Source organism: Mobula hypostoma, chromosome 8 (assembly GCF_963921235.1).
Source record: "Mobula hypostoma chromosome 8, sMobHyp1.1, whole genome shotgun sequence".
NCBI lineage: Eukaryota > Metazoa > Chordata > Chondrichthyes > Myliobatiformes > Myliobatidae > Mobula > Mobula hypostoma.
Genome location: NC_086104.1, coordinates 76,838,480 through 76,863,048, shown reverse-complemented (window position 1 = coordinate 76,863,048; position 24,569 = coordinate 76,838,480). Strand labels below are relative to the sequence as shown.

The 24,569-nt window shown below is 38.9% G+C and overlaps 1 protein-coding gene across 3 annotated transcripts; it reads right to left on the bottom strand.

The window, feature by feature from the left end:
- Window positions 1-5,341: 5,341 nt before the first annotated feature.
- mpc1 (mitochondrial pyruvate carrier 1) lies at window positions 5,342-23,397 on the bottom strand. Of its 3 annotated transcripts, none has more exons than XM_063056148.1 (3): window positions 9,384-9,490; window positions 6,857-6,989; window positions 5,342-6,595 (listed from the first exon to the last, which is right to left on the bottom strand). In XM_063056148.1, the coding sequence occupies exons 1-3, from the start codon at window positions 9,424-9,426 to the stop codon at window positions 6,565-6,567; spliced, it is 207 nt and encodes a 68-aa protein (XP_062912218.1). In that variant the 5' UTR covers window positions 9,427-9,490; the 3' UTR covers window positions 5,342-6,564. The 3 variants fall into 3 exon arrangements, 2 of the variants coding, with proteins under 2 accessions (XP_062912218.1, XP_062912219.1); XM_063056149.1 differs by lacking the exon at window positions 5,342-6,595 and adding an exon at window positions 23,172-23,397 and having other exon boundaries at window positions 6,853-6,989; window positions 9,384-9,480; XR_010018954.1 differs by lacking the exons at window positions 5,342-6,595; window positions 6,857-6,989 and adding an exon at window positions 6,996-8,461 and having other exon boundaries at window positions 9,384-9,496.
- Window positions 23,398-24,569: the final 1,172 nt, after the last annotated feature.

Genomic DNA, 24,569 nt, shown 5'->3' with positions numbered 1-24,569 from the left:
TCAGTCCAAATGCAAATATGCTGTAGGATTTTTCAGAATATCAGTACACTTAGCTTTAACCCACTTATAGAAAGAGAGAGAGAGAGACAGCTAACACTTCAGTTGGCAGAGAGGAATTTTAAATGAATAAATGAAGCTCTGAAAGATTCTTGTTTTACCAATCTTTTGCTCATGATTGGGAAAGCTAATGATGTTGCTTGTGCCTTTGCTTAAGCTTTAATGCCATAGACAAAAGCCTCCTTGAGCTCTTGAAACTGGACTACCAGATATTGAAGGAAACAATCCACATTTTTTGCCAAAAGCAGCAACAGGCACCATCAAGCAGTCTCCTGGAGTTCCAGGGTACTAAGGTAGATATGAGACTTTGACCTTTTGAATAGTAATAATCAATGAGTGTTGCATTGATTTTAGTGAATGTTGTCAAGAGTAGACGATCCTTGCAGGTTACATGAAAAGAAGCTATCTCAGACTTTATCATGTCCTTGGTAGATCATTCGTTGAGCACTAGTTGAACTAGTTAGATAAGTCAGCAATTCAGGCAGGCAGCTTCTATGCAGAGACAACCAGTGTTTAGGTTTCAGGCTGATGGCCTCCACTGTTTTCTCAGTTTCCTCTCTACAGTTGCTGCTTGACTTAATGTTTCTACCATTTAATGTTATTATTTCTGCCTTCCTGCATCCACAGTATTTAGTTTTTGTATTATTGGTTGCTGAAAAGCACTAAAGCAGTCAAGCCATATGGATAATACAGAGAATTTCATGGGTTAGATTCTTAGTTTTGAGTTTAAGAGAAAAATAAAGAAATATTAATCTTTTATCCTGAACTGGAAGCATCTGAAACCTGATCTTATGAGAAGTAAAAGATAACTAAGAGAATAGAGAAATAATCTTAAAAGACTTTGATTTAAACAGGGAAGAAAATATTACACTCATCCTAAATTTACTATTTTGAATTTATATAAGGAAATTCTGACAAAGGCAGAACAGGTGAGGCAAAATAATTATCTACCCAAAAATACCCACTCTGGCAATATATACTCCCTCAGTATTTCACTAGGGCAATCACCTAGAAGTTAGGGGCTGGATGACATTTCACTTACAATAACTTTTTGTTTCTTGTGAATGGATGCATTTCCTCATAACCTAGGGGTTCCCAACGCAGGGAACCCTTGCTTAATGGTATTGTTCTACAGCATAGAAAAAGGATAGGAACCCCTTTTGCAACTTAGACTGATGGTACCCAGAAAATATCATTTATGTGTCCACATGTTTACAGGGAAATAGCAACCGACCATCAGTGACATTGTCACAGCTCATTGCACCCAATTCCACTGCAGTGCTGGTGACAGTGCAGGAAGCAGCAAACTCTGATGGGTATGGGTTCACAGTGAAGAGGCATGCAGATCATGGACTGCAGATCGTGACAGCAGAGAGCTCGGATCTCCAGCCAAATGACAGGTAACTATATCACTTGAAAATATATTTTAAACACTGCAGATGCTAGTGATCTGATATCAAAACAGTGCTGGAAATACTCAAAAAGACTAGTAGCATTTTTGAAGAGGGAAAGAGAGTTAATTTTTCAGATTAACTATGATGCATCGGAGCTGAAACTAGAAATTTGTAATCATATAGTTTATCAACCTGAATCATTAACTCTGTTTCTCTCTGCATAAAGTGACAATCTCAGACACCTGGATGGACAACCTTTATCTCCCCCCAATCATTCTCTTTTCACTCTCCACCATTCTCCCTTTTCTGCCAGGTAAACACAGCTGGTTTCTGATTTCTTCAATGCTGTAGAAAGATCATTGATTTGATGCATTACTTCCATTTCAGTGCTGCCTGAGTTCCTAAGTATTTGGAGCATGTTCTGTTCAAATGGGTACAAATGTCATTTAAACCTAAACACAAATTATTTATTTAGTTGTGTAACATGCGTGGCTCATGTAATTTTTAAAAATTGCAGCATGTGACCCAGTACATACTGTATATATTGCAAAAATGTTGACAATGCAACTGATACAAAAACTTCACTCTCTCACAAGGTGGAATGTATGAAACTAAATCATGTGTATTGAATTGAGAAATTCATGCTTAGGAAATTAGCAATATCATTTTGCTTGTCTTTATCACTGGCATTCTTAGAATAAAATCACAATATAAAAGAAGGTTAAGAGCACATACCATCCGAGTCAAAGATACCTTCTATACCAAAGCCATGAGACTTTTGAATGGACCTCTTGTACACTAAGCTCTTGATTTCTCTATCTATCTCATCACGGCCCTTGCACTTTGTCTACCCGTTTTGCACTTTCTCTGTAACACTATATTCTCCCTCTTTCGTTTTATTCTGGCATCCTTCTCCTTCCTTTTCAGTCCTGAAGAAGGGTCTTGGCCTGTAGTGTCAACTGCTTATTCATTTCCATAGATGCTGCCCAACCTGCTAAGTTCCTCTAGCATTTTGTGTGTGTTGCTTTTGGATTTCCAGCATCTTCAGACTTTATGTTCTATATTCTGCTTTAATTTCCTTTTGTATTACCTTAATATATTGATGTGTGGAATGAGCTGCTGGATGCTGTGCTTTCCTTTATATTTCAATATATGTGGCAATAAACCAATTACTAAACATAGGACACCATTGGGTAGCATCGTAAAGTATACCCAGCTCCTCACATCTATCTCTCTCAGCTCTTTTCAAATGCTCCATCAGGAAGTTCCCTCGATATATCTGTTTGGAATTGCTGCTATGGCTCAGCAGTAAATTAATTGTAGACAAGCTACTGGTTCTTGACTGTTTGAAGATCTTTGATGGTCTTTGTGCTTAAAATGTGGAGGAATTATATTGGCCAATACAGCAGTTGGCTTAAAAAATGAGATTTCACTCCTGTTTATTCTAACTGCTGCTCCCATTATGTTGAACAATGCTATTAAAGCTTAATGTCCCAAGAAATATTCTTAAGCATTAAGGAGAAACAAGAGAGACTGCAGCTGCTGGAAATCTGGAGCAACAGACAAAATGCTGGAGGAACTCAGCAGGCTAGGTAGCATTTATGAATGTAAATGGACAATCAATAACTTGGGTTGAAATCCTTCATGATTTGAAAGAAAGAGGGGAGATAGCTATTATATGAAGGGGGAATAGGATGAGAGGCAGGGGAAGTGGGAATGATACAAGCAGCTGTAAAATGATAGGTGGAAGTGACAAAATGCTGAAGATGGAATATGATGGGAGAGATCAACATTAACTTCTCCAGCAAGTCCTGATGATGATATGCAGGACAATATATAAAATTAACCATCAAACATTGTTTCCTGTTTGTTTGCAGACTTGTGGAAGTGAATGGTGTCTGTGTACTGAATGCATCAGAAGAGGAGTTCATGTCATATCTTACCACCCCAAGTGTACAAATACTGGTACTGAGAAATTCTGCTCCATACAACCTTAACTGTGATGTAAAAGTGACATAATCAAACCAGGTCAGGTTCTCCAACAATGACTACTGCTGTGCTAAATTACTATTACAGGATCACACAAAGGCAACCAAAAAAGGGTAAAATATCTAGTTTTGTTGCATATTACATTCATAGATTTGACAATAAAGGTTTACCCCAAACAATATAAAATAAATGGTCTCTCATTCTGAAACACCATGATTTCATTACTTGATATTGGTGTATTACAAATAACATTTCCAGAATTTTAGCACAGACAATTCATTCATAATGTGCTGGTCTTTTGGCTTGACTTTCATGCCAATGCAACTGGCATGACTCAATCATCGCTCCATTATTTGTTATCCCCATGTCTAACAGTGTTTCTAAATTGAGCTGTTAAAAAGATAGGGGTGGAAAGTTGCAAGCTGCCATGGTACTAGTACCTCATTTTTCACCCTTTGTGGAACTAACTGATTCACAAAGCATACAAAGAGTGCTCATAGACCTAATAATAAAACACAAAGAATGACAGCATGGTGTGTTCATAGCCACAGTGAAAAGCAAACTCTTCAGCCCAGTTCACCCATAACAATCGGGATGCCTAATCAAATAATCAAATTCTCCACTCAGATCTGATGGGTTCATTAATGTAATACAACCAAAATTGTTTAAGCCTAAGCAAAAACCCACAAAGTCATACAGAAGCACAGCACGTAAAGACTTTCGCCAATCAAATGCACACCAATGATCAATCACATTATTTTTTTTAAAACCCTTTCCAGATGCTACACACTATGGACAATTTACAATAGCTAATTAATCTACCAAACTGCACATCTTTGGAATGTGGAAATAAACCTGAGCTCCAGGAGGAAACTCATGCAATCACAGTGAAAACATGCAAACTGCACTGCCAGGACCCAAGGTCAGGACTGAACACAGGTTTCTGATGTTGGGGCAAATGTAGCACACTAAATCCTCTTATTAATGTTGCTTTCCGTGGATGGGAAAGAAATGCTATTGGTTATCAAGTTTAATACGTAGAATCAGAACCATGGTAAAGAAATGGAATCTATCTACTCCCTATTGCATCAAGCAGCTAAAAAAAATGCCCAGCAAAACCAAGATTACTTTACAACAGGGGTTCCCAACCTTTTCATGTCATGGACAGTTACCATTAACCGAGGGGTCCATAGACCCCAGGTTGGAGACTTCTGCTTTATAACTACCTGAAAGAAAGATATGGGAAGATATAGAAGAATGAATTAGAATTTTTTTTTAAAAAGTCCTCTAAAATACACTCATTTGCAATACATTACCTTATGCTGATTCAGCTTCAAAATGATATGATTTTGGTTCAATCTTATTGTGATGGGTTTATGAATTTATAGTAGAGTGGACTGCCCTTTAATGTTCAAATCAGCCCAAGTAAAAGACAAAGGAAAAGGAAGCTCAAAAGAATCAGTAATTGGTACATCATTTGTCAGAACACTGAGGAAGTCAAGGTCATAAATGATCCTTGGCTGGATTTTCAGTGCTAATGTTGATTTCTAGAATGAAACTTTACAGATAATACTATGACTTGAGCCTTGCAGAACAGCAAAAATGGGAAATAATACTGCCTAATCCAATAGTACATTATAACTATTTAGAACTTGATACTCTGGCTACATCACACAACATATTCTCCCCATGATCAGGTGGGTTTCAGCTGGGTGTTCCAATTTCCTCTCGCAAAAGATATGTAGGCTTTCACATTAATTGACCGATATAAAGCACAGCTAAGTGTGTGAATGAGTGGTAGATTCTGAAAGCTGATGTTAAGAATGTGCTATCTCTCTCTCTCAAACAACATGAAAGCAAACTGTGCACCCAGATAGATGGAAAACTGTATGAAAGAGGAATGTTAGGAATGAGAATTTATTTAGACAAATTGTGAGATTCAAAGAGTACATAGTTGAAAATTAAACAGTATAACAGATCCAATGCTTTAGGAGCTCCTGCATCTTACAACCACACCAATAAATTAAAATTGTTTTCAGAACTGAATTTTTGAAATACCAGTGAAATCAAGTAACATGATCATACTACAATGGAATATGTAAATATAGGTTGTGTACTTCTTATCCAAAATTCAAAAATCTGAAAACCTCTGAAATCCGATTTTCTTTCCCTTCGAACACGTTATGTTGTCAGAAATGGAAAATTCCACGAGATGCTGGGAAGGGGCCCAGTTGATGCACAGGTCGCTGCACACCACAACTATGAGACAAGACCTCACATATCTAATGAACAAAAGTTAATAAAAATACAAAAACACTGCATAAAGCAAAAAATGAAGATTTTAATTATGTCATTAACACTAGAGTGGGTGAACATATCCCACTCAATGGTATGCTGATCCAAAAGCAAAATAGATGATTTGCAATAACTGTATAGGTAGGAGTTGCACATGTTTGATATAAAGTATGACATACTGTACAAATAACTTTCCACTACTCATTGGTCAATACAGCATGTACAAATATGTTTCTCCACAACCTCGAGTTGATAATTAAACGTGTATTTGTCAAATTCAAGTTTAAACTTTCTCCATCTGTACATGTTTAAATAAAGTGAACTTCTTTAATCAATCCAACTTCTGTAAGAATTCCATTCATATTAGTAAGTACTGGAAATATTACAAAGATGCATAAGGCCAGTAATTAATTCACAATTTTTAATTGTCAATACAGCAATTTCTCATTGCACTTTATTAAAAACAGTTTCAAACTGCAAAATAAACCATTCCACAACAGCCTTGACCATAACCATTCCCTGCAACATTGCAATTTTCCTCAATGTACAATATAATTCACTACACTTTAAAAACTAGAGAGAAAAATATGTACATGGCTACATTTGGAAATACATGCATGTTACTTACAAATTTAATTTAAGGCAATTTTAGAAACTGTTAAAATATGGTGAATATTAATTCCAAATATGATTAGAATCAACTCTTCAAAAACTTAAAATCATTCACTGAACTTGTAGAACCTTGTGCGTTAAAAATGATGTAGAAATATCCTGATATGGGCAACATGTTGATCCAAAGAAAAAGTGCGGCAAGAGATCCAGTCTGACATCATTCAGATGAAGTCTTCTTCTTCTGTATGCTGAATATAGATATACTTAGTATGATGCAGAAAGCCGAGGTTTGCAGTATAGATACAAGACATACAAATGTAGTTAGTCATTCTATTTTCTTACCTATTTGTTACCCACTCTTTGAATACATGAATGTTTATTGAAATTTGCATTTTATACATATCTTACCAGACTTGCAGAATTAATTTCCAAAATAAACCTGATTTTAAACAGCCAAAACTGCTACATTACCCCACCCAATAAAGTTTTCAGAAACCAAGAACACTTACTTGTGCTTGATCAAGCGGCATCCTTGAATAATTTGTGCTGTTTCATTAGTGAAATGACAAGCAAACAAAAGCCAATTTCTAGGCTGTACCTTGTATGCAAACCGCATGAACAGCAAGGAATAACAGCACAATGCTGCAAAGAAGAACAGAAACAGGTCATTATTACAGGAAAAGTAGTGTATTGTTCACAACAGGCCTTCATGTTATGGAGCAAATGCTAAACTCTTGAAAGATGTCAATCTTTTCTCACTGTTACCATCAGGTAGGAGGTACAGAAGCCTAAAGGTACACACTCAGCGATTCAGAAACAGCTTCTTCCCCTCTGTCATCCGATTCCTAAATGGACATTGAACCCTTGGACACTACCTGACTTTTTAAAAAAATATATAGTATTTCTGGGTTTTTTTGCACGATTTTTAATCTATTCAATATATGTATACTGTATAAAGTATACTGCATAAGAATTACTTATTTTTTTCTTCTATATTATGTATTGCATTGAACTGCTGTTAACAAATTTCACATCACATGCCAGTGATAATAAACCTGATTCTGAATAAAACCAACATTAGGCTCAAACTCAAATCAAAGCACAATCAACTACAGTGTTTATCATTAGACTGAATCAATTGCAAGTTAGAAACCAAATTATTTTAAAGTCAGACAAAACCTGTCTATAAAGCAAGATTACAAGTTAAATAACCACTTTCAATGCTCAAAACCCATTTTAAAAAACCTTCTAAAAACTGTCAGTCTCACCCAAAAGGTCAAAAGCTTTTATCCAACGGATCTAATATAGACCTTAGCAAAGTATTAACAATTTTACCTTAAACTCCCAGTAGATCTACTGTTACCTACTTCAGTCATCTACTGTTATCTAGTATATAATGTGAGGAAGTGTAAAGAACAGATTGAAATAAAATCTGACAGTCCATATAAAATCAATAAAAATATGAATAGATTTGATAACTTGTTAATTATAAGAACTAGCCCATGACAACAAGGAAGAAAGGCAGTTACTCTGCTCAAAATTCTGTGTGGCCCATATTCCTGACAAATGTGAATGTGATTAAACAAGAAATAAATGAGGATAAGTTATATTACTGTAGCCACTGGTAAGCCTCAGGCTCGCTCAACTCGCTTACATCTAGGGGGAGCAGGCTTCGGCCCCACCAAACTGGATAATCAAGTTTGTGTGGATGCTGTGTGATGTACCCCACCCTGCCAAATAACAGACAATACACCATATGCAATTAAATGATTACACTTTATAGATCTTATTGGAACTATGTAATTAATAGAGATAAAATATAAAAGGGAAGTAAAAAGCGCCAAACTTAAGGAGTTCAAACACTTCATGCACAACAGTTGGAGCTCAATTAACGGAGTCTTCTTTCCACCATTCGATCCCCTCCGACCCGCCGCCTGGGACCAACCACGGTGGTCGACCAGACGCTCCACACGAGTCTGTCTTCGTCTCCTCTCCCCGCCAAAGACCCTGGGCCTCGGACTCCCGCTCGGGGTCCGTCCCGTCGGCCAGCTTACAGCATCGCTCCTCCTCACTTCCCCTTCTGCCTTCTGCCCCAAAACCCTGCGAAACAATAGCTTACAGACACACAAGAAAGGATAACATCTATCCCAATTGGTTCGTTCTCTCTCTTATCAATAATATAACCAAACAAGCAGAGAGAGAGAACTCCTTACATCACAGTTATTATTACAGAAAAGCCATTTTAATTATAACATAACAAAAAAGCCATTTTGTTAGCCTTCGCAGCAACATAAAAGAAGAAACCCCTTACATTACATCCATCTATTCATTTAGGTAGAACATAAATTATGCACATGTAGCTTATATCAATGCACCAAGATCGATAAACACAGCAAAATCCACTGTTCAATTATGATATCAGCAAGTCACTCAGTCAATTGCTTCTATAGTATAGTACAGAGCGCAGAGTGGGGTGAGTACTGGGGTATTTGTGTACAGCAAGATAAATGCAATACAAGATCGCAAGCTCAAACATGCATTTATAAAAGTTCAGTTTGTCTCAAACATTTAAATTATGATACATACTGTATATTTAAGCCCCTGCATGGAAAGAATCACTTGACTATAAGGAGAACATTTAGCATAGCAACGAAATAAACAGTAATAGCACAAAACTGAGATACTATCTAAAGAAGAATAAAAGTGAGGTAGTACAGTTTCTTCACATTCAATGACTGGTAAAGTAATTTAAGCAGAGATTTTAAACGAAAGAAAGCAGAGACTAAATAAATAGGTTCTTTAGACTTACAGCTTTGCCTCTTTAGGGTTACATGCATGTCTAAGCCATAAATGATATTCTAAACCACCTATTTTAAATACAGTGCAATTCAAAGTTTAAATTTCCCCTTCTCATATTCCATGCAATACTCCAACCCAAACATGAAATTTACCATTCTGAAATAAGTAGATGACTGACTGCAAGCTAACACAGATACTCTCAAACATCATGCATAGATTTACACTTCTTTAACTTACCAAATGTCATTCTCCCACTGATGATCTCTGGAGTTTTCTTCATGTCATTAAAAGCAGCAATGGGCAGGCCCCAGTTGGCCACAGGACCCCAGAAGTGCTGCAGAATGAGAGAACCAAAATCAAAAAAATTGCTTTCTCAGTATCATTGACATTACAAGTTTAAGATGGCTTGCATTTTTTTTTTAAATGAAGCAATCCATTTTATAGCTTTATGTTCTTGCAGACTACAAAATCTAAGTAACACATAATACCACTGAAATTTTCTTTAAAAAAAACAGCCAGTACTGGAAAGGTATACATCTTCAACAGTTGAGAAAAATATTTAAATTATACTGCAACTTTAATAATGAAAGGTCAGAGAGTGCATTACCAAACAGTCATTTGACACCAAACCAAGAAATTCATGGTGAATGGCGACAAAGGGCTTTTGGATTCCTCAATATTAAATGGCTATATAGCTTAGTATTCATGAGAATACAGTGGATTCTGGTTAATTGGGCCAGATACCAACTTGGAACACATCTTAATGAACAAAAGCTAATTGAGAAAGTCGCTAGAATTCCCTTCATTGCCACTTAATTAGGACAGGAGACATTGCTGAAGTTTTAACTTACGTCAGTCATGTGCGCTTGAGTGACTGTGCTTAGAGTGAACAGTTTTTAAAATAGCAACAGTTGCTTGTGTTCAGTTTAGATGATGGGGACCAAATTAAAAAGCAATAATCTTTGACACTAGTTCATGCTGGAAGGTAATAACTGGCATTACTGGCACTGTGACTGTGTTGATTTTGTTCATTAGTACATAGCAGTGCACACTGGATGAATTCCTCCATCATTAACCATTAAGAACTAAAAGTTTTATCGTACTATTGTAGCATTGGTAGTGTTCTAATTCGTTCTGTATTTCACTTAAATATACTATTTATTATTCAGTTAAACATTAGTTGCCTTTTTTTAAAAAAAATACCTTTTTAACCACTTCCATGAAACTTCAGCAACATCTCCTGTCCTAATTAAGTGGCATGGTGGGCCAAAATGTATCAGTCCCAATGTGTCTCAATTAATCAGAATTCACTATACCTGGAATTAGTTTGTAAGGGTCAATATTCGATAATGTTTGATCTACTGAGCCATCAGCTAGTTCATTGATGTTACAAAATACAGCCAATAGTGAATCTCCACAGAAGACTGTAGGGATTAACCCATTTTAGTGATCTACTTTCCAAAAGATTATAAACAAATCTGGTCTTCTTTGAAGCACAGGGAAGCCCAGATTTGGTTATAGTTCCCGATTTTCACAAATAACATCAAACTGAAAGTGAATACCAAGAAAATTCAGTATGGAAATTGAAGCGAGCAAGTAATGCACTAAGAATTACTTTCACTTACCGTACTGATCAATAGTCATCCAATGTTCAATGGAGGAAAAGGAGACAAAAAACAAGAATTATTTTTGGTATTATAATAGTTTAAAATACAATTTTTATAGGACCAAGGTATAAAAATAAAAAATTGAAGCAATACTCATTATTTTGTTTTTTTCAGATTTCCAGCATCCACCCCATATTTTTCATAATCCAGATGAGTTAATAATGATGGCACAAGCCTTGCTTATGTGAAGCTTCAATAAAATACATTGGAACTGTCATGTTACCAGCTATAGCTACATTTCTCCACTTTACTCCCTCAACCATTTTGAATCTCTTAAAATTATGTAATACAATCTTTACAAAAGGAAAAACAATTGCTTCCCAATGTTACTTATATGGATGATGTGGTAATGGATACCAACAAAATCAGACATATGAAGGTAGAGATGACAGACATGGAGCTTCAAGATGCAGCAGGCTAGGCAGCATCTCTAGGAAGAGGTACAGTCGACGTTTCGTCAGAACTAACTGAAAGAAGAGCTAGTAAGAGATTTGAAAGTGGGAGGGGGAGGGGGAGATCCAAAATGATAGGAGAAGACAGGAGGGGGAGGGATGGAGCCAAGAGCTGGACAGTTGATTGGCAAAAGGAATATGAGAGGATCATGGGACAGGAGGCCTAGGGAGAAAGAAAAGGGGGAGGAGGGGGAAAGCCCAGAGGATGGGCAAGGGGTATAGTGAGGGAGAAAAAGGAGAGAAAGAAAAAGAATGTGTGTATATAAATAAATAACGGATGGGGTACGAGGGGGAGGTGGGGCATTAGCAGAAGTTTGAGAAGTCAATGTTCATGCCATCAGATTGGAGGCTACCCAGACGGAATGTAAGGTGTTGTTCCTCCAACCTGAGTGTGGCTTCATCTTTACAGTAGAGGAGGCCATGGACAGACATACCAGAATGGGAATGGGACGTGGAATTAAAATGCGTGGCCACCGGGAGATCCTGCTTTCTCTGGTGGACAGAGCGTAGGTGTTCAGCGAAACGATCTCCCAGTCTGTGTCGGGTCTCGCCGATATATAAAAGGCCACATCGGGAGCACCGGACGCAGTATACCACCCCAGCCTACTCACAGGTGAAGTGTCGCCTCACCTGGAAGGACTGTCTGGGGCCCTGAATGGTAGTGAGGAAGTGTAAGGGCATGTGTAGCACTTGTTCCGCTTAAGGATAAGTGCCAGGAGGGAGATCGGTGGGGATCTCCCTCTGTCCCCCTCACTCATCCTCTGCGCTCCCCCCCCCACCTTTTCTTTCTCCCTAGGCCTCCTGTCCCATGATCCTCTCATATCCCTTTTGCCAATCAACTGTCCAGCTCTTGGCTCCATCCCTCCCCCTCCTGTCTTCTCCCATCATTTCAGATCTCCCCCTCCCCCTCTCAAATCTCTTACTAGCTCTTCCTTCAGTTAGTCCTGACGGAGGGTGTCGGCCCGAAATGTTGACTGTACCTCTTCCTAGAGATGCTGCCTGGCCTGCTGCGTTCACCAGCAATTTTTATGTGTGTTGCTTGAATTTCCAGCATCTGCAGATTTCCTCATGATGGAGCTTCAAGAGGTTAGATTTTCCAAGGGTGTATAAACTGGCTTCCAGTTTAGAATTTATTTAACGAAGTGGCAGCATTAACAACTTCTCTAAACCTCTAACAAAACTGGCATACAGATTGAAAATCGAATTGCCCAAGTTTTCATGGACTGTATTCAGAGTTGGACTGTATGGCAGTTTTCAAAGCTTCAGATTGTTTCTGAACATAAGTGAAAATGCTAACTTTTTTTGCTCAAGAATAATAACAACTAGCTTTGTTCAAAAAGATTAACTGAATACAAATAACATTGTATTGAATTTTGATGTATTGTCTTTCAGGATAAGATTAAATTGCAAACCATTGGGTTTTCCAAGGTATTTTTGAAAATAACAGAATGAACTTCAAGTATTTGAATATCAAGCCTTGCTACAGGGAATACAGTTGTAGTGAGAGTCAAAGAAACAGGATGAATCTAAACAAGTTGTCCATATCAGAGTGCTAATTCAGTCACGCCCAAACTTTCAACGTTAACAAGAACAAGGTTGGGTGGACACAATGAGTCCACTTACTTTGATTGTTATTTGAGCTCTGGGAACATGCAAACTGACTTTCAGCTAAAATCAATGGAGATCTGTCTCAGCTGTTGCACTGGCTTAATACTTCAAGCACAAGATACACAAGGTCAAATTTCTGCAACTAAAATTAGATGAGTGCGCATAACTGCACATGATTTATGCAAAACCTATAGCTACCAGTCCGTTGCTTGTTGAGGCATAGCTGTCAACTTCATAATCAAAATTCTAAAATCAAACATGCTCAGTTTGTAGCTTCATCAAAAGTGCTAATTTAAAAATCATGCCGTTTGTTTTAAATGTCCAGGTCCAAAATATGAAGTCGTTGCATGCTGACATACATTATACAAGTTTGATTAAGTGGTCAGCTTTGTAGAAGGCAAGCCTCTATTCAAAAAGGTTCAAGCATGCTCAAAGTAAGATAAATGAAAGTTAAAATAACATCTGAAGTACTTCACTGCAATTACCCTATCAAATGTAATTATGGGTAAAATAACCAATGTTTCATGTAAATAAATGAAAACATAAAAATTAACAACCAAGTTAAATGCACATCTTTACTGTGAAGATGTGCTGGTGTGTTTCATAATGTGGATTAAACAAGCGAAACAAAAGACAAAAATATGGAGGACACACAGAATTGCATTTGCAGTGCCATGGCTAGTTAGCAGTACTGTCTTATAACAGAAAACACCATCTCTGCCTTTTCCTCCAATAAAAACCCGTTATTCCAGATTTGAACTGGGATATCACTTGTACAAGGTAGATGAAGGCACAACCATAGAAACTACAGCACAGAAACAGGCCCTTTGGCCCTTCCGAACCATTTTCTGCCCAGTCCCACTGACCTGCACACGGACCATAACCCTCCATACACCTCCCATCCATGTATCTGTCCAATTTATTCTTAAATGTTAAAAAAGAACCCGCATTTACCACCTCGTCTGGCAGTTCATTCCATACTCCCACCACTCTCTGCATGAAGAAGCGCCCCCTAATGTTCCCTTTAAACTTTTCCCCCCTCACCCTTAACCCATGTCCTCAGGTTTTTTTCTCCCCTTGCCTCAGTGGAAAAAGCCTGCTTGCATTCACTCTATCTATACCCATCATAATTTTATATACCTCTATCAAATCTCCCCTCATTCTTCTACGCTCCAGGGAATAAAGTCCTAACCTATTCAACCTTTCTCTGTAACTGAGTTTCTCAAGTCCCGGCAACATCCTTGTAAACCTTCTCTGCACTCTTTCAACCTTATTTATATCCTTCCTGTAATTTGGTGACCAAAACTGAACACAATACTCCAGATTCGGCCTCACCAATGCCTTATACAACCTCATCATAACATTCCAGCTCTTATACTCAATACTTCGATTAATAAAGGTCAATGTACCAAAAGCTCTCTTTACGACACACTGACAAGTTATTTTCTAAACATGAGAATACAGTCAATTCCAATTAGTTGGGACACATCAGGACCAGTACACTTTGTCACAATTAGCTGAAGTTTCATGGAAACACTTAAGAGGGCATTAAAAAAGACAAACTACCATTTAACTGTGCATTAATTGCCAATAGTTACCAACAGAGGAATTCATCTAGTGTTTCGTGCTGTGTTTTTTTTGATTGTCAATGAACAAAATCAGCATAGACACCCAGTGCCAATAATGAACTTCATTGCCTTTCTGCAAAAATAACTATTTTTGAGTCTGATACATATACAATGACCCGGCTGGTGGTGTAGAGGCATCTGCGCTGGACTGCAGGGCGGGAGGTCCCAAGTTTGAATCCAGCTGACTCCCCTGCACGCTTTTCATCCATGCTGGGTTAAGAGTTGATGATCTCTTTGAAAACCTCACCCAGCAGAAGGCAATGGCAAACTACCGCTGTAACTTGCCTCGCACGCGATTTCCCACTACGTCAGAGCGGCGTGGGAGAAGTCATCTGCTAAATGGGAAAATTCCGGATGCGATGTACCTTTCTTTCTACATATACAACTCAATTCACACGCCAAGTTTTATATTTCAGCAAAATAATTTTTACACACCAGAAGCTATTGTGCATCTTCACTTCTAAAAAAAAGTTGATGACCTCACAAGATAACCTTGGCAAAAGTATCATGATAGTGTGTACAAAAGAATCAGATCACCAAAAGAAAAGGTGAATGCTATAATTAAGTCAAACCTATTTCACAAAATTTTATTCATTGAATTTCATATGAGGCCACAATTTAAAATTCTAATTCCAACTATCTGCTGGATTTTAATGTAAAATTCCCAAGTTGATTCGGATTAAATGGTTTAAAACCATCAAAAAAAAAATCACATACGCCCTATCCTCGTTATATGCGGATTCAGTTATGCGAGGAACCCATTTCTACCAACGTCTCATTATATGCATCCAAAACTCAGTTATGCGAGGAGCACCGCTTTCCCGCCAATACGAGTCAGGTGCGCGCGCCTCACAATCTCTCCCGCCACTCTCGCATTGGTTTTGGCAAGGTGTGGATGAGTGATCTTAAACTTCTGTTGGTTTTACCTACGGTGCAGTGATTTTGCGCTTAAAATATTTAACTATGCCTCCTAAGCATCCGATGTCATGTCCTGGGCCATCAGCTGAGCGGCAGAGAACCGCTTTAACACTTGAAAAAAAGTTGGAAATTATAAACAGCGCAGCATCAGCTGAAGGTAACATAGCTCTGGGACACTACTGCTGGGAACAGTATCTTGCCTTTAAAGTTCTTTTGTTGCTTGACAAATCGCCAGCCCATCCTAAACATTTGGACAGCATTCATCCTAACATAACAGTGCGTTTCCTGCTGCTTAACACAACATCACTGATCAACCACTCAACCAAGGTGTAATCCACATTCAAGGCGTGCGTATTTGTTTTTACCGCAAACTATTTCTCAGATGCTGCAAGCAACAGACATTTTGAAAATCCCAGGAGTTTACCAACGGTGAGGGAATGGTGGAAGTTGGAACACTTGGCACAAATGGCGATGGACATGGACCCACGTTTAGAACGGAGTCAGCATTTGAGTTGTTCCCTGCCATCAACCCTTCTTCCCTACAAGCAAATTTAAAACAAAATGCTGCCAAGCAAACAACCCTCACCACTTTATTCAAATCAGTAACACCTTCTGCTGCCGGCAGTTCTAAGAGTCCTGTGAGTCTTCCTTCACCCCTTGCTGTGCTTGATATGATCTTGACGACCACAACCATCCACCTTATCCATGTAAAGCTGCCCAACACCACAACAACCACTTATCTCCCGGAGCGAACACATCTGTCACTGTTGGTGAGTACTGTACACCGTCGGATGTTAACTTTCTATGATTTATTACATTGAACATTACCTTAAATTGATGAAATATAATACAATTGTTGTCTTGTAGTACTGCTTTTGTGTCGTATTGGTATGAAAATGTGAATAAATTACAGATAAAACATATTTAGGAAGCCCTCTGGAACGCATCCCCATTTTCTCCATTTAAATAATTATTCACATTGTGCAATTTTACATTATGCGTCAACTTCGAGGAATGTATCCCCTGCATATAATGAGGATAGGGTGTATTGCAAATTACAAGTATAAATCGTGGGGAATAGTGAATTCACAAGGGCAGTAACATTAACCCACCAAATATGAGATTGTTAATCTCATTCTCCTTTTATAAGATAGGTTAATGTTTTTGCCCTTGTATATTCACTATTCTGGATGATTCATAGTTTTCATGGTATGATCAAGTGTTCCAGGATTTCTGACATTAATGGTAGTGCAAAAAGTAAAGCAAATTGAGTAAGTGTGTGTCATTTAGTCAATTTATATTCAAAGGGCTTTAACGTACACAACGTAATTTTCGCTCCACATAGATTCTCATGGATAATAAAGGAAAAAATACAAGGCGTGCAATTCAGAGATTCCATTGTGGTTTGAAAATTCATTGCCAAAAATTCTTGAGGTTCAGAAATAGCCAAATACAGGTTTCTCCTCAAATTATGAACTCCTGTCTTGTGTGCAGCCTGTACATTCAATTAAGCTTTTGGGAGACCAGTGGAGCAGATTGTCTGCTGACGTGGGGCTGCAGGTATCTTGTGTCACGCGGGAATATGGCTTCATAGATGCATGCTAATTTGCTAACTGCCAGCTTTATAAGCATTTCATAACGGAATCTTGGAAGACTTCTACAGAAGATGGTGCTGCTTCCTGCATTTCCCACGAGTAGATAGAACAGCATGTCCAAAGTGTCGTCAAATGTACAGAATCCACACTTCATCAGGGAACACTTCCTAAGCCACTGGGAAGAGATGGTTGAGGTCTGTAGCAATGAATGGAAAATATCAGTTAGCATGGTTACTGTTTTTTCCCCTTAAAGTTGGTCACAATTATGGGGTCTTGACATCTGGCATGCCTTCATCCTTGCTGGAGTTTGAGATCCCAGAAAAGATAATGCGTGTTCCTAAAGTTTTTTCTGTTTTTCCTGTTTGGAGAGGCTGGACCAGTTTACTCTGCGTTGGAGTCAAAGGCAGAGACCTGATTGAGGCACTCTTCAAAGGGTTCTTGCCAGCAGGTGTTGAATGCTACTATGGACTTGATAAGTTTGTCTATGTTCTGTGCTCTCTGTCTTGCAGATTTAACTCATCATTGTTGTCAGCAAAAGCTGAACCTTCTGCACTCTTGCCATGTAGCATCTATTCTTTATCTCATGGATCTACTGTTGGACCTTGGCTTTCAGGTGCTAGTGGAACTTTCTTTTCCCCAGAGGGCTGGTTAGATTTTTAAAGCTAAACAATTCCCCTTCTCCCACATGATTACATCTGCTTATCATTCCCTCCTCATCTGGTTCCACCTATAATCAAATAGCCTCTATTTCATTCTCCCAATGTACCTCAAGGTACTAGCAATCTTTTCAGTTCATTCTCAGTCTATATCTAAAACACCAATTTACAAACGTACATGTTTTGCCTCCAGTATTCTGTTTTTCCCGATAGGTGAGTAGGTTGACTGACAGCATACATGTACATATGCACGAAGATAAGCTCAGGCACAAATGTTTTTGGCGACTTACCCCGCCCTGTTTACCTCCTACTTTTCTCTTGACATTTCCACCTCAATAGTTCCCACTCACTAAATGTCGTCTTCAATCTGTCTTTGCCATTAGTGCTTCTAATTTTAAAACTTTGAAAACATTTTCTTTTAGTCTCAGCTCATCTTGACAGTCCTGCTTCTTTATATGTATCAGACACTTCTATTTTTACCCTGCTCCTTACCCTCTATTTTGTTCAATCCATCCAGCACCACGATTTAGCCACACACGTTCTTGCTCTCCAGATCTGAGAGAATCCCCAAGAACTACTGAGCAGCATCAAGTTAAAAGGTACATTTTAGCTTCTCGTCAACAGACAAACCTCATAGCACTGCTGTGGATAACGAAACCAGGCACCAAGGCCCAAAGATGGACTGCCTTGTCAGGACATCATCCTCCTTCCAATCACACTACTTCCTGAGACCAGAGAATTTTCCCTTCCCTCTCAAGCACCCCAATTGCCAACAGGGTTTCAAAAGGGACCATGAAGTTGCCTTTTCCCACCCCAAAAAAAGGCCTACTACATGATTGGCAGGCAAGCCATGATATGAACCAATCCATAACAGACATGATCTCAGTGCAGACTGTAGTAGAGGAAGGCTGTCATCCAGCCAACATTCTTTCTTGTCCCAATGCTGCATCTCACCTCTAACAAGATGTAGTGGAGCTAGTTTGAAAGATAAGTGGGAAACTCTTCATCCGACATCATTCTGACCCTAGAACAAAGCTTACCCTAACTTCAGTCAAGTTCACTGAAGTATATACGAGAGTGAGCCTTGCAAGTAACAGCCACAAAAAGAGACCCCTCAACAACCAGCTAAACCATTCACAGAAAATATTTTTTAAAAATCACATTGAGGAAACTTGGAAGATTCCCGCATCTCAAGAGTCACAAAGGCAGTTATAGAATATGAAAATCACCATTGGTGTGGCAACATCCAGCCTTTGGCCATCTTAAGAAAACATCTTTGAAGATCAAGATCTTTAACAAGACAAAGTTCAGTGATCTCTGTTCTCCTTTGTCCTTCCAAGACATGGTTTGCTTACAGGATCAACTCAAAGCCGGGGAGAAATACCACCATGCCCTGTAAGTATGCACTACATATTTTGACTTTACCCATCAAAGCCCTCCAAATACAAAACATTGCCGTGCTTGGCCAGGCAAAATTCCCTAGCGCTGTGCCCTAATCACATTCAATCAGCTCCAATGGGCAATAAGTAGTGCAAAAAGCCTATAAAATACATTTTAAAACTAAATAAATTCCATATTATGCTTTTAAAAACAAAAAAGATCAGTTAAAATTGCACCACTGATTTCATACAACTAAACTGAAGAAAAGGTTATTTGTAAATCAACCACAGGAACATGCATAGAAATGAGATGAGTGGCAAATGAGTGTTACAGGGCAGTACAAAAGACAAATTACTTTTTAAATACAACTATTATTTTAAAAGTTAAAAGCTCGGTTGGATAATGGATTTCTAAAACTTAATTTAACAGATTAGCTGAGCAAATATCCAGAAGATTAATCTGTTACCCATTAATTATTATTCAATATAGACTTTCCAAAGAAAACACTTCAAGACTAATTATTTAGAGTTAGATTAAAATTAAAATTCCAAATCATGCTTCAAAAAGTGTTAACTACTTTTTAGAGCCAGACAACTAGGAAGCATAACAATTTGAGAAATTGTGTGAAATATAAACAGTGCTGCTAGTCTTCCACTCTCTAACCTCACTCTGATAAATTTTACAGGGCATGGTCGTTAAATTTCAGTGGATAACAGCCAAGCAAATTTCAAAGTCTGTCATGGAAGCTGTGGAATTTAATTTCATTTAAAATAGATATTCCAAAACCAACAAAGTCTAGCCTTAGTAATGGTGACAGTGAAACTACAAATACAAATTCTAGAAATACACTAGGCCACTTAAACATCACTTAAATTAATAAAAACCTGAAAGGTGCACCAAATTTAAGATATAGTTGGAGAAGTGTTTACAATCCACAAAGGGCATCCCTACCCAACTATCTTATTCCATCAATATTATTACTTGATTTTTTTATCCCTCATTCACACAGCTTCTCCCAAATTCCCAAGGGTCTTAGCTAGTTTTCAACTACTAGTTAAGTGTCAGAAGGCTAGAGTCCATTTTTAAAAATAATCATTGCTCCCAAGTCTTCACTGTTCTCAGTGTTGAACATGCAAAGCATAATGCAAAAAGAGTGACAAATTGTCAGTGACTTTAGCAAAAGAATAAAAATCATTCTTACAGCACCCTTCCCAGCCTTTGGTCATCCACAACAGCCAATTAGGTAGCTTGAGTGTCATCTTGGTTAAAATATACAGATAAAGATAGTAAACTGATAGTATTCTTCCTGGAGGCACGATGACAAGACAACAGAATGTCTGGGTGAGATTTTATCAAACCCCATTACTGTAGCATGGTCTTCTCAGTTAATCTCAAAGCTGTCTGTAATGACAGGCAATGCATTTCATTTTTCATTTTGGTTTATCCGCATCAATTCCCTCTGAACTCCAAAATCGTAAAGACTGCTTTGCATTATTTTCTTAAGGAGTTAAATTCACTTTGTCTTATTCCTATCTTCTGTACCCTTGCCAATCTACATTCCTTTGCAATACTTTTGTAGGCTTTTTATTTTCCTACTTAGATTTGTATTGCCAATCACTTCCTTAATGTTCCAAAAATTAGTGAATGTTTTTAAGGAGCAGATTTTGTTGTAATACAAAGAGGAACATGAAGAGAGACATCTTCACTCGGAGGGTCGTGAGAATGTGGAATAAGCTGCCAGCACAAGTGGTGCACGCGATCACAATTTCAATGTTTAAGAGAAGTTTGGACAAGTACATGGATAGTATGGGTATGGAGGGCAATAGTCCCAGTGCAGGTCGATGGAAGTAGGCAGTTTAAATGGTTCGGTACAGACCAGATGGGCTGAAGGGCCTGTTTCTGTGCAGTACTTTCCTATGACTATAGGACAAGGAACAACAGCCAATCTGCCTGCAGCAAGGTCTTACAAAGAGTGAAATGGTAATCACCAGATATTCGAAACTTTGTACAGAACAATAATGAAAATCCTGCCCGCCCATCACAAAATCACTTTGTGATCTTTTAACACTTATCAGAGGACACTTGCTGCTTCAGTTTTATATTTAATCTGAAAGACACCATTTCACATTATTAGCACTTCTTCAGTAGTACACCAGAAGTTATGATCAAACTTTTGTCCAGAACTGGAGACCATTCATAATTTCCTGACTCAGAAAAAACACTAGCCTTCTCATCCAAGTCACTGATGAAGATTATGGACATCCGAGGGCCAAACCTACCGACCTATAATCACACATTTTACTGAAAAAGATCCCATTATTCCTATGGCTTTCAATCCACTATCCAATTATTCATGCTGTCGTGATTACCCTTAATCACAGCAAAGGGTATCAAGAACTAGGAGCACAGGTTTAAGATGAGAAGGGAAAAAATAGAAACATGAAGTGCAACATTTTCCCCCACAAAGGCTAACATCTATGTGGAATCAGCTGTCACAGGAAGTAGTTGAAGCAGGTACTACAATTTTTAAGACAGTTGGACATGTATGGATTGCAAATGTTTCGAAGGTTATGGGTCAAATAATACTTCATTGATCCCGAATGGGAATTTCTTTCATTACAGGATCAACATTTAAAAACACACTTAGCAGTGTGCAGACTTCACTAATAATAAAGAACAGAATAATAATATACACAATAATAATTTACTAATGTGTAGTAATAGTGTACAAAATAATAAAACGGACTATTGTACGATGATGTGTTCTGTCACACAGATGAACTGTTGTATATGCATATTACATTTGGAAGGAAAGATTTTCTATAATGATCCTTGTGACAGCAGAGCTGAATGAGTCTGTTCGAAAGGGGGGTCTGCTGCTAAATCAGTAGGGCATGGAGATGGTGTGTCTGATTGTTCATAATGAATAAGTTTGTTCAGCGACCTCCTCTCCACCACTAACTTAAGAGTCCAGGTTGTAGCCAAGGATGGATCTAGAAAGACTGCAGTCGCTACAAGACTGGTTAAAAAAAATCTTCAACATCCTGCTGTACGCATGGAAAGATCTCAGCTTCCTTAAAAAATAGAGTCTGCTCATCCCCTTCTTGTAAACAGCCTTGGTATTGTTTTCAAGTCTGATGTTGAGGTAAACACTCGCGTATTCGTACTCCACTACCACAACTTCTCCCAAATTTGCCAAATGGAACTAGCTTGGATTTAACAATTGGTCAGTATGAATCAGATGGGCCAAAGGACTTGTTTCCACGTGATATGACCTCATGACTATTTGCGACCTTTCAATTTGTAAAATCCAAGATATTCTGGAAGGTCAAACCAATGCCCTAAATTATTGCACAGACTGTACAAGTCCTGGATTCAGACAATCAAGACCAAGAGATCAGTGAGATTTCTATGTCATTATATTTTACAGATACTTTTCCTTGACTATTGTCCAGTCATTAGTTCCCCGCAGAACTCATGAATGGATCTTTGTAGTGAAAACTATTTATATCTATCTCTAAAGAGTCTGCATTTATATTTTAATCCCTTTGCTCCACTCATTGCAAAACGTTACATTGTTTTATTATTTGGTATATTTTACCTCGTGCTCATTTACTAACATTCTCATTTCTTTTACTAATGGCAGTTGAGCAACCACTTCCCTTCTCTCCCCTACCCATGCCAATGCCCTCCAGCTAAGATCAACTTAATTACTAACAATTCAAATACTGCAGAATGTTGGAAATCTGAAATAATCTGGAAAAACTGAAAAACAACAACTAGTCAGGCGGATTGTTGCATAACCTTCCAATACTGTAAGATTTAAAAATATTTTGTGACGCAAGGTAGGCAATTGAAAGGTCAACTCATCCTCCATCAGCAAGTTGAGACTGACCTTGACTGCAAGCTAATTTTGCTGAGACCTACATCGCGGCAGCCAGACTGACAGGGCTCTCCGCATCCAGAAGTTAGCCTGATACCTACACTAAGCCGGCACCCAGTTTGTTGACTGGAGTAAGTTTCCGGCCACGGGCCTTTTCCCCACTCCCTCCGAAACACATCACCCCGCCCCCTTCCCCCCACAACACAGCCACTATCTGAGCTGTTCAACTCAGGGCAACACACCTCATGAGATAATCACGGAAATCTTTGCTCTTGACATAGTCAAGGGCTTTGCGGGCCACTACTCCAGCCATGACGCCACCCAAGTCCGAAGCTCCCTCACACAACCACCTCCTCCGTCCGCGACTCGAAACCGGTTATGGTGCACGCCGGGATAGCCATACCCCCGCCGAAGGACCAATTGAAGGAGCTGGCTGGTTGTTTCGCAACCAACCAATCAGCAATTAAGGTCGACAAGGACGCCGGCGCGCGCGGAATCACTTCAAGAGGGGATTGGGCGGGGTACACTTGGACGTGGAGGGTGTTGTTAGGCAACCGCTACGCGCGTATGTTCTGACGTAAACCGCGGTTGTCTCGTGTGACGCGGTCCGCAGAGTTCAGTTTCGCGCACAGTAAGATCCCACAACTTGTCAGTGGGGCAAATGGTTAATCAATCAGGTGCCTGCTGTCCGGGAGATCTATCTTTGGTAGTGGAGTGCTTTACAGTTATTTGAAATGATGGGTGAGGGACTTGGTCTCACAGTGTGGTTCCAGCCGTCCCTTATACTGGAAGAGAACAGTAAGGGAGCGGGGCATGGTTCAGATCGGAATGGGAGTAGCGACCGCACCTTGCCGAAATATGCGCTCCGAAGAAGGGTCGACTGCAGACGCCGGAACCTGCAGCTATAAACCGCTGGAGGAATTCACCGGGTCGATCAGCACTGTACGGGGAAAGGCATTGTAACAGTCCTGATGCAGCGTGCCAATCGGAAACGTCTACAATTCCTCGATTTCTATAAAATTTATTTTGTATTTTTAATTAATTTTGTTCTACCTCGATATCAAGTGTAATGGTCTGATGTGTTTGAGCAATATGCAAAAAACGAAGAAACTCGTCTCGGGCTTCCAGGAGGATACTGGGTTTCAATGTCAAACTTTGCTATCTCTATCAGGGATAATGACTCGGCATGTCTCGTCCTTTGATATATACGTACACCCTCCTGATTGGCTAGTCTTCATCCAATCAGGCTTCCACTCCCCTATCTTACTTCCAGCAGGATCTTTATCTTTGTCAAAATTCTTTTGCTCTAGTCTTATCTCAATGGCTCCCTTTGTCAGGTGGTTTCCGAAACTCATTGGTGCAACACAGTGGTTTTGTGCTGTTGAAGTAAATCCTATGGGCCATTACAAGTGCAATGTTCTACTACAGCTGATTCCTACAGGTAACCCAGATGTATGCACCTCCTGTGCTCCTTGATGCGGGTTTCCACCTTGCCGACATATGCTGCACTGCATTCACAGGGAACCCTGTAAACACTAGCTGTCCTGAGTTCCAGGTCATCTTTGACCTGCATTAACTGCGATCTGAGCTTTCTTGTGGGCTTGTGGATGGTCTGAATCTGGTATTTCTTCAGGAT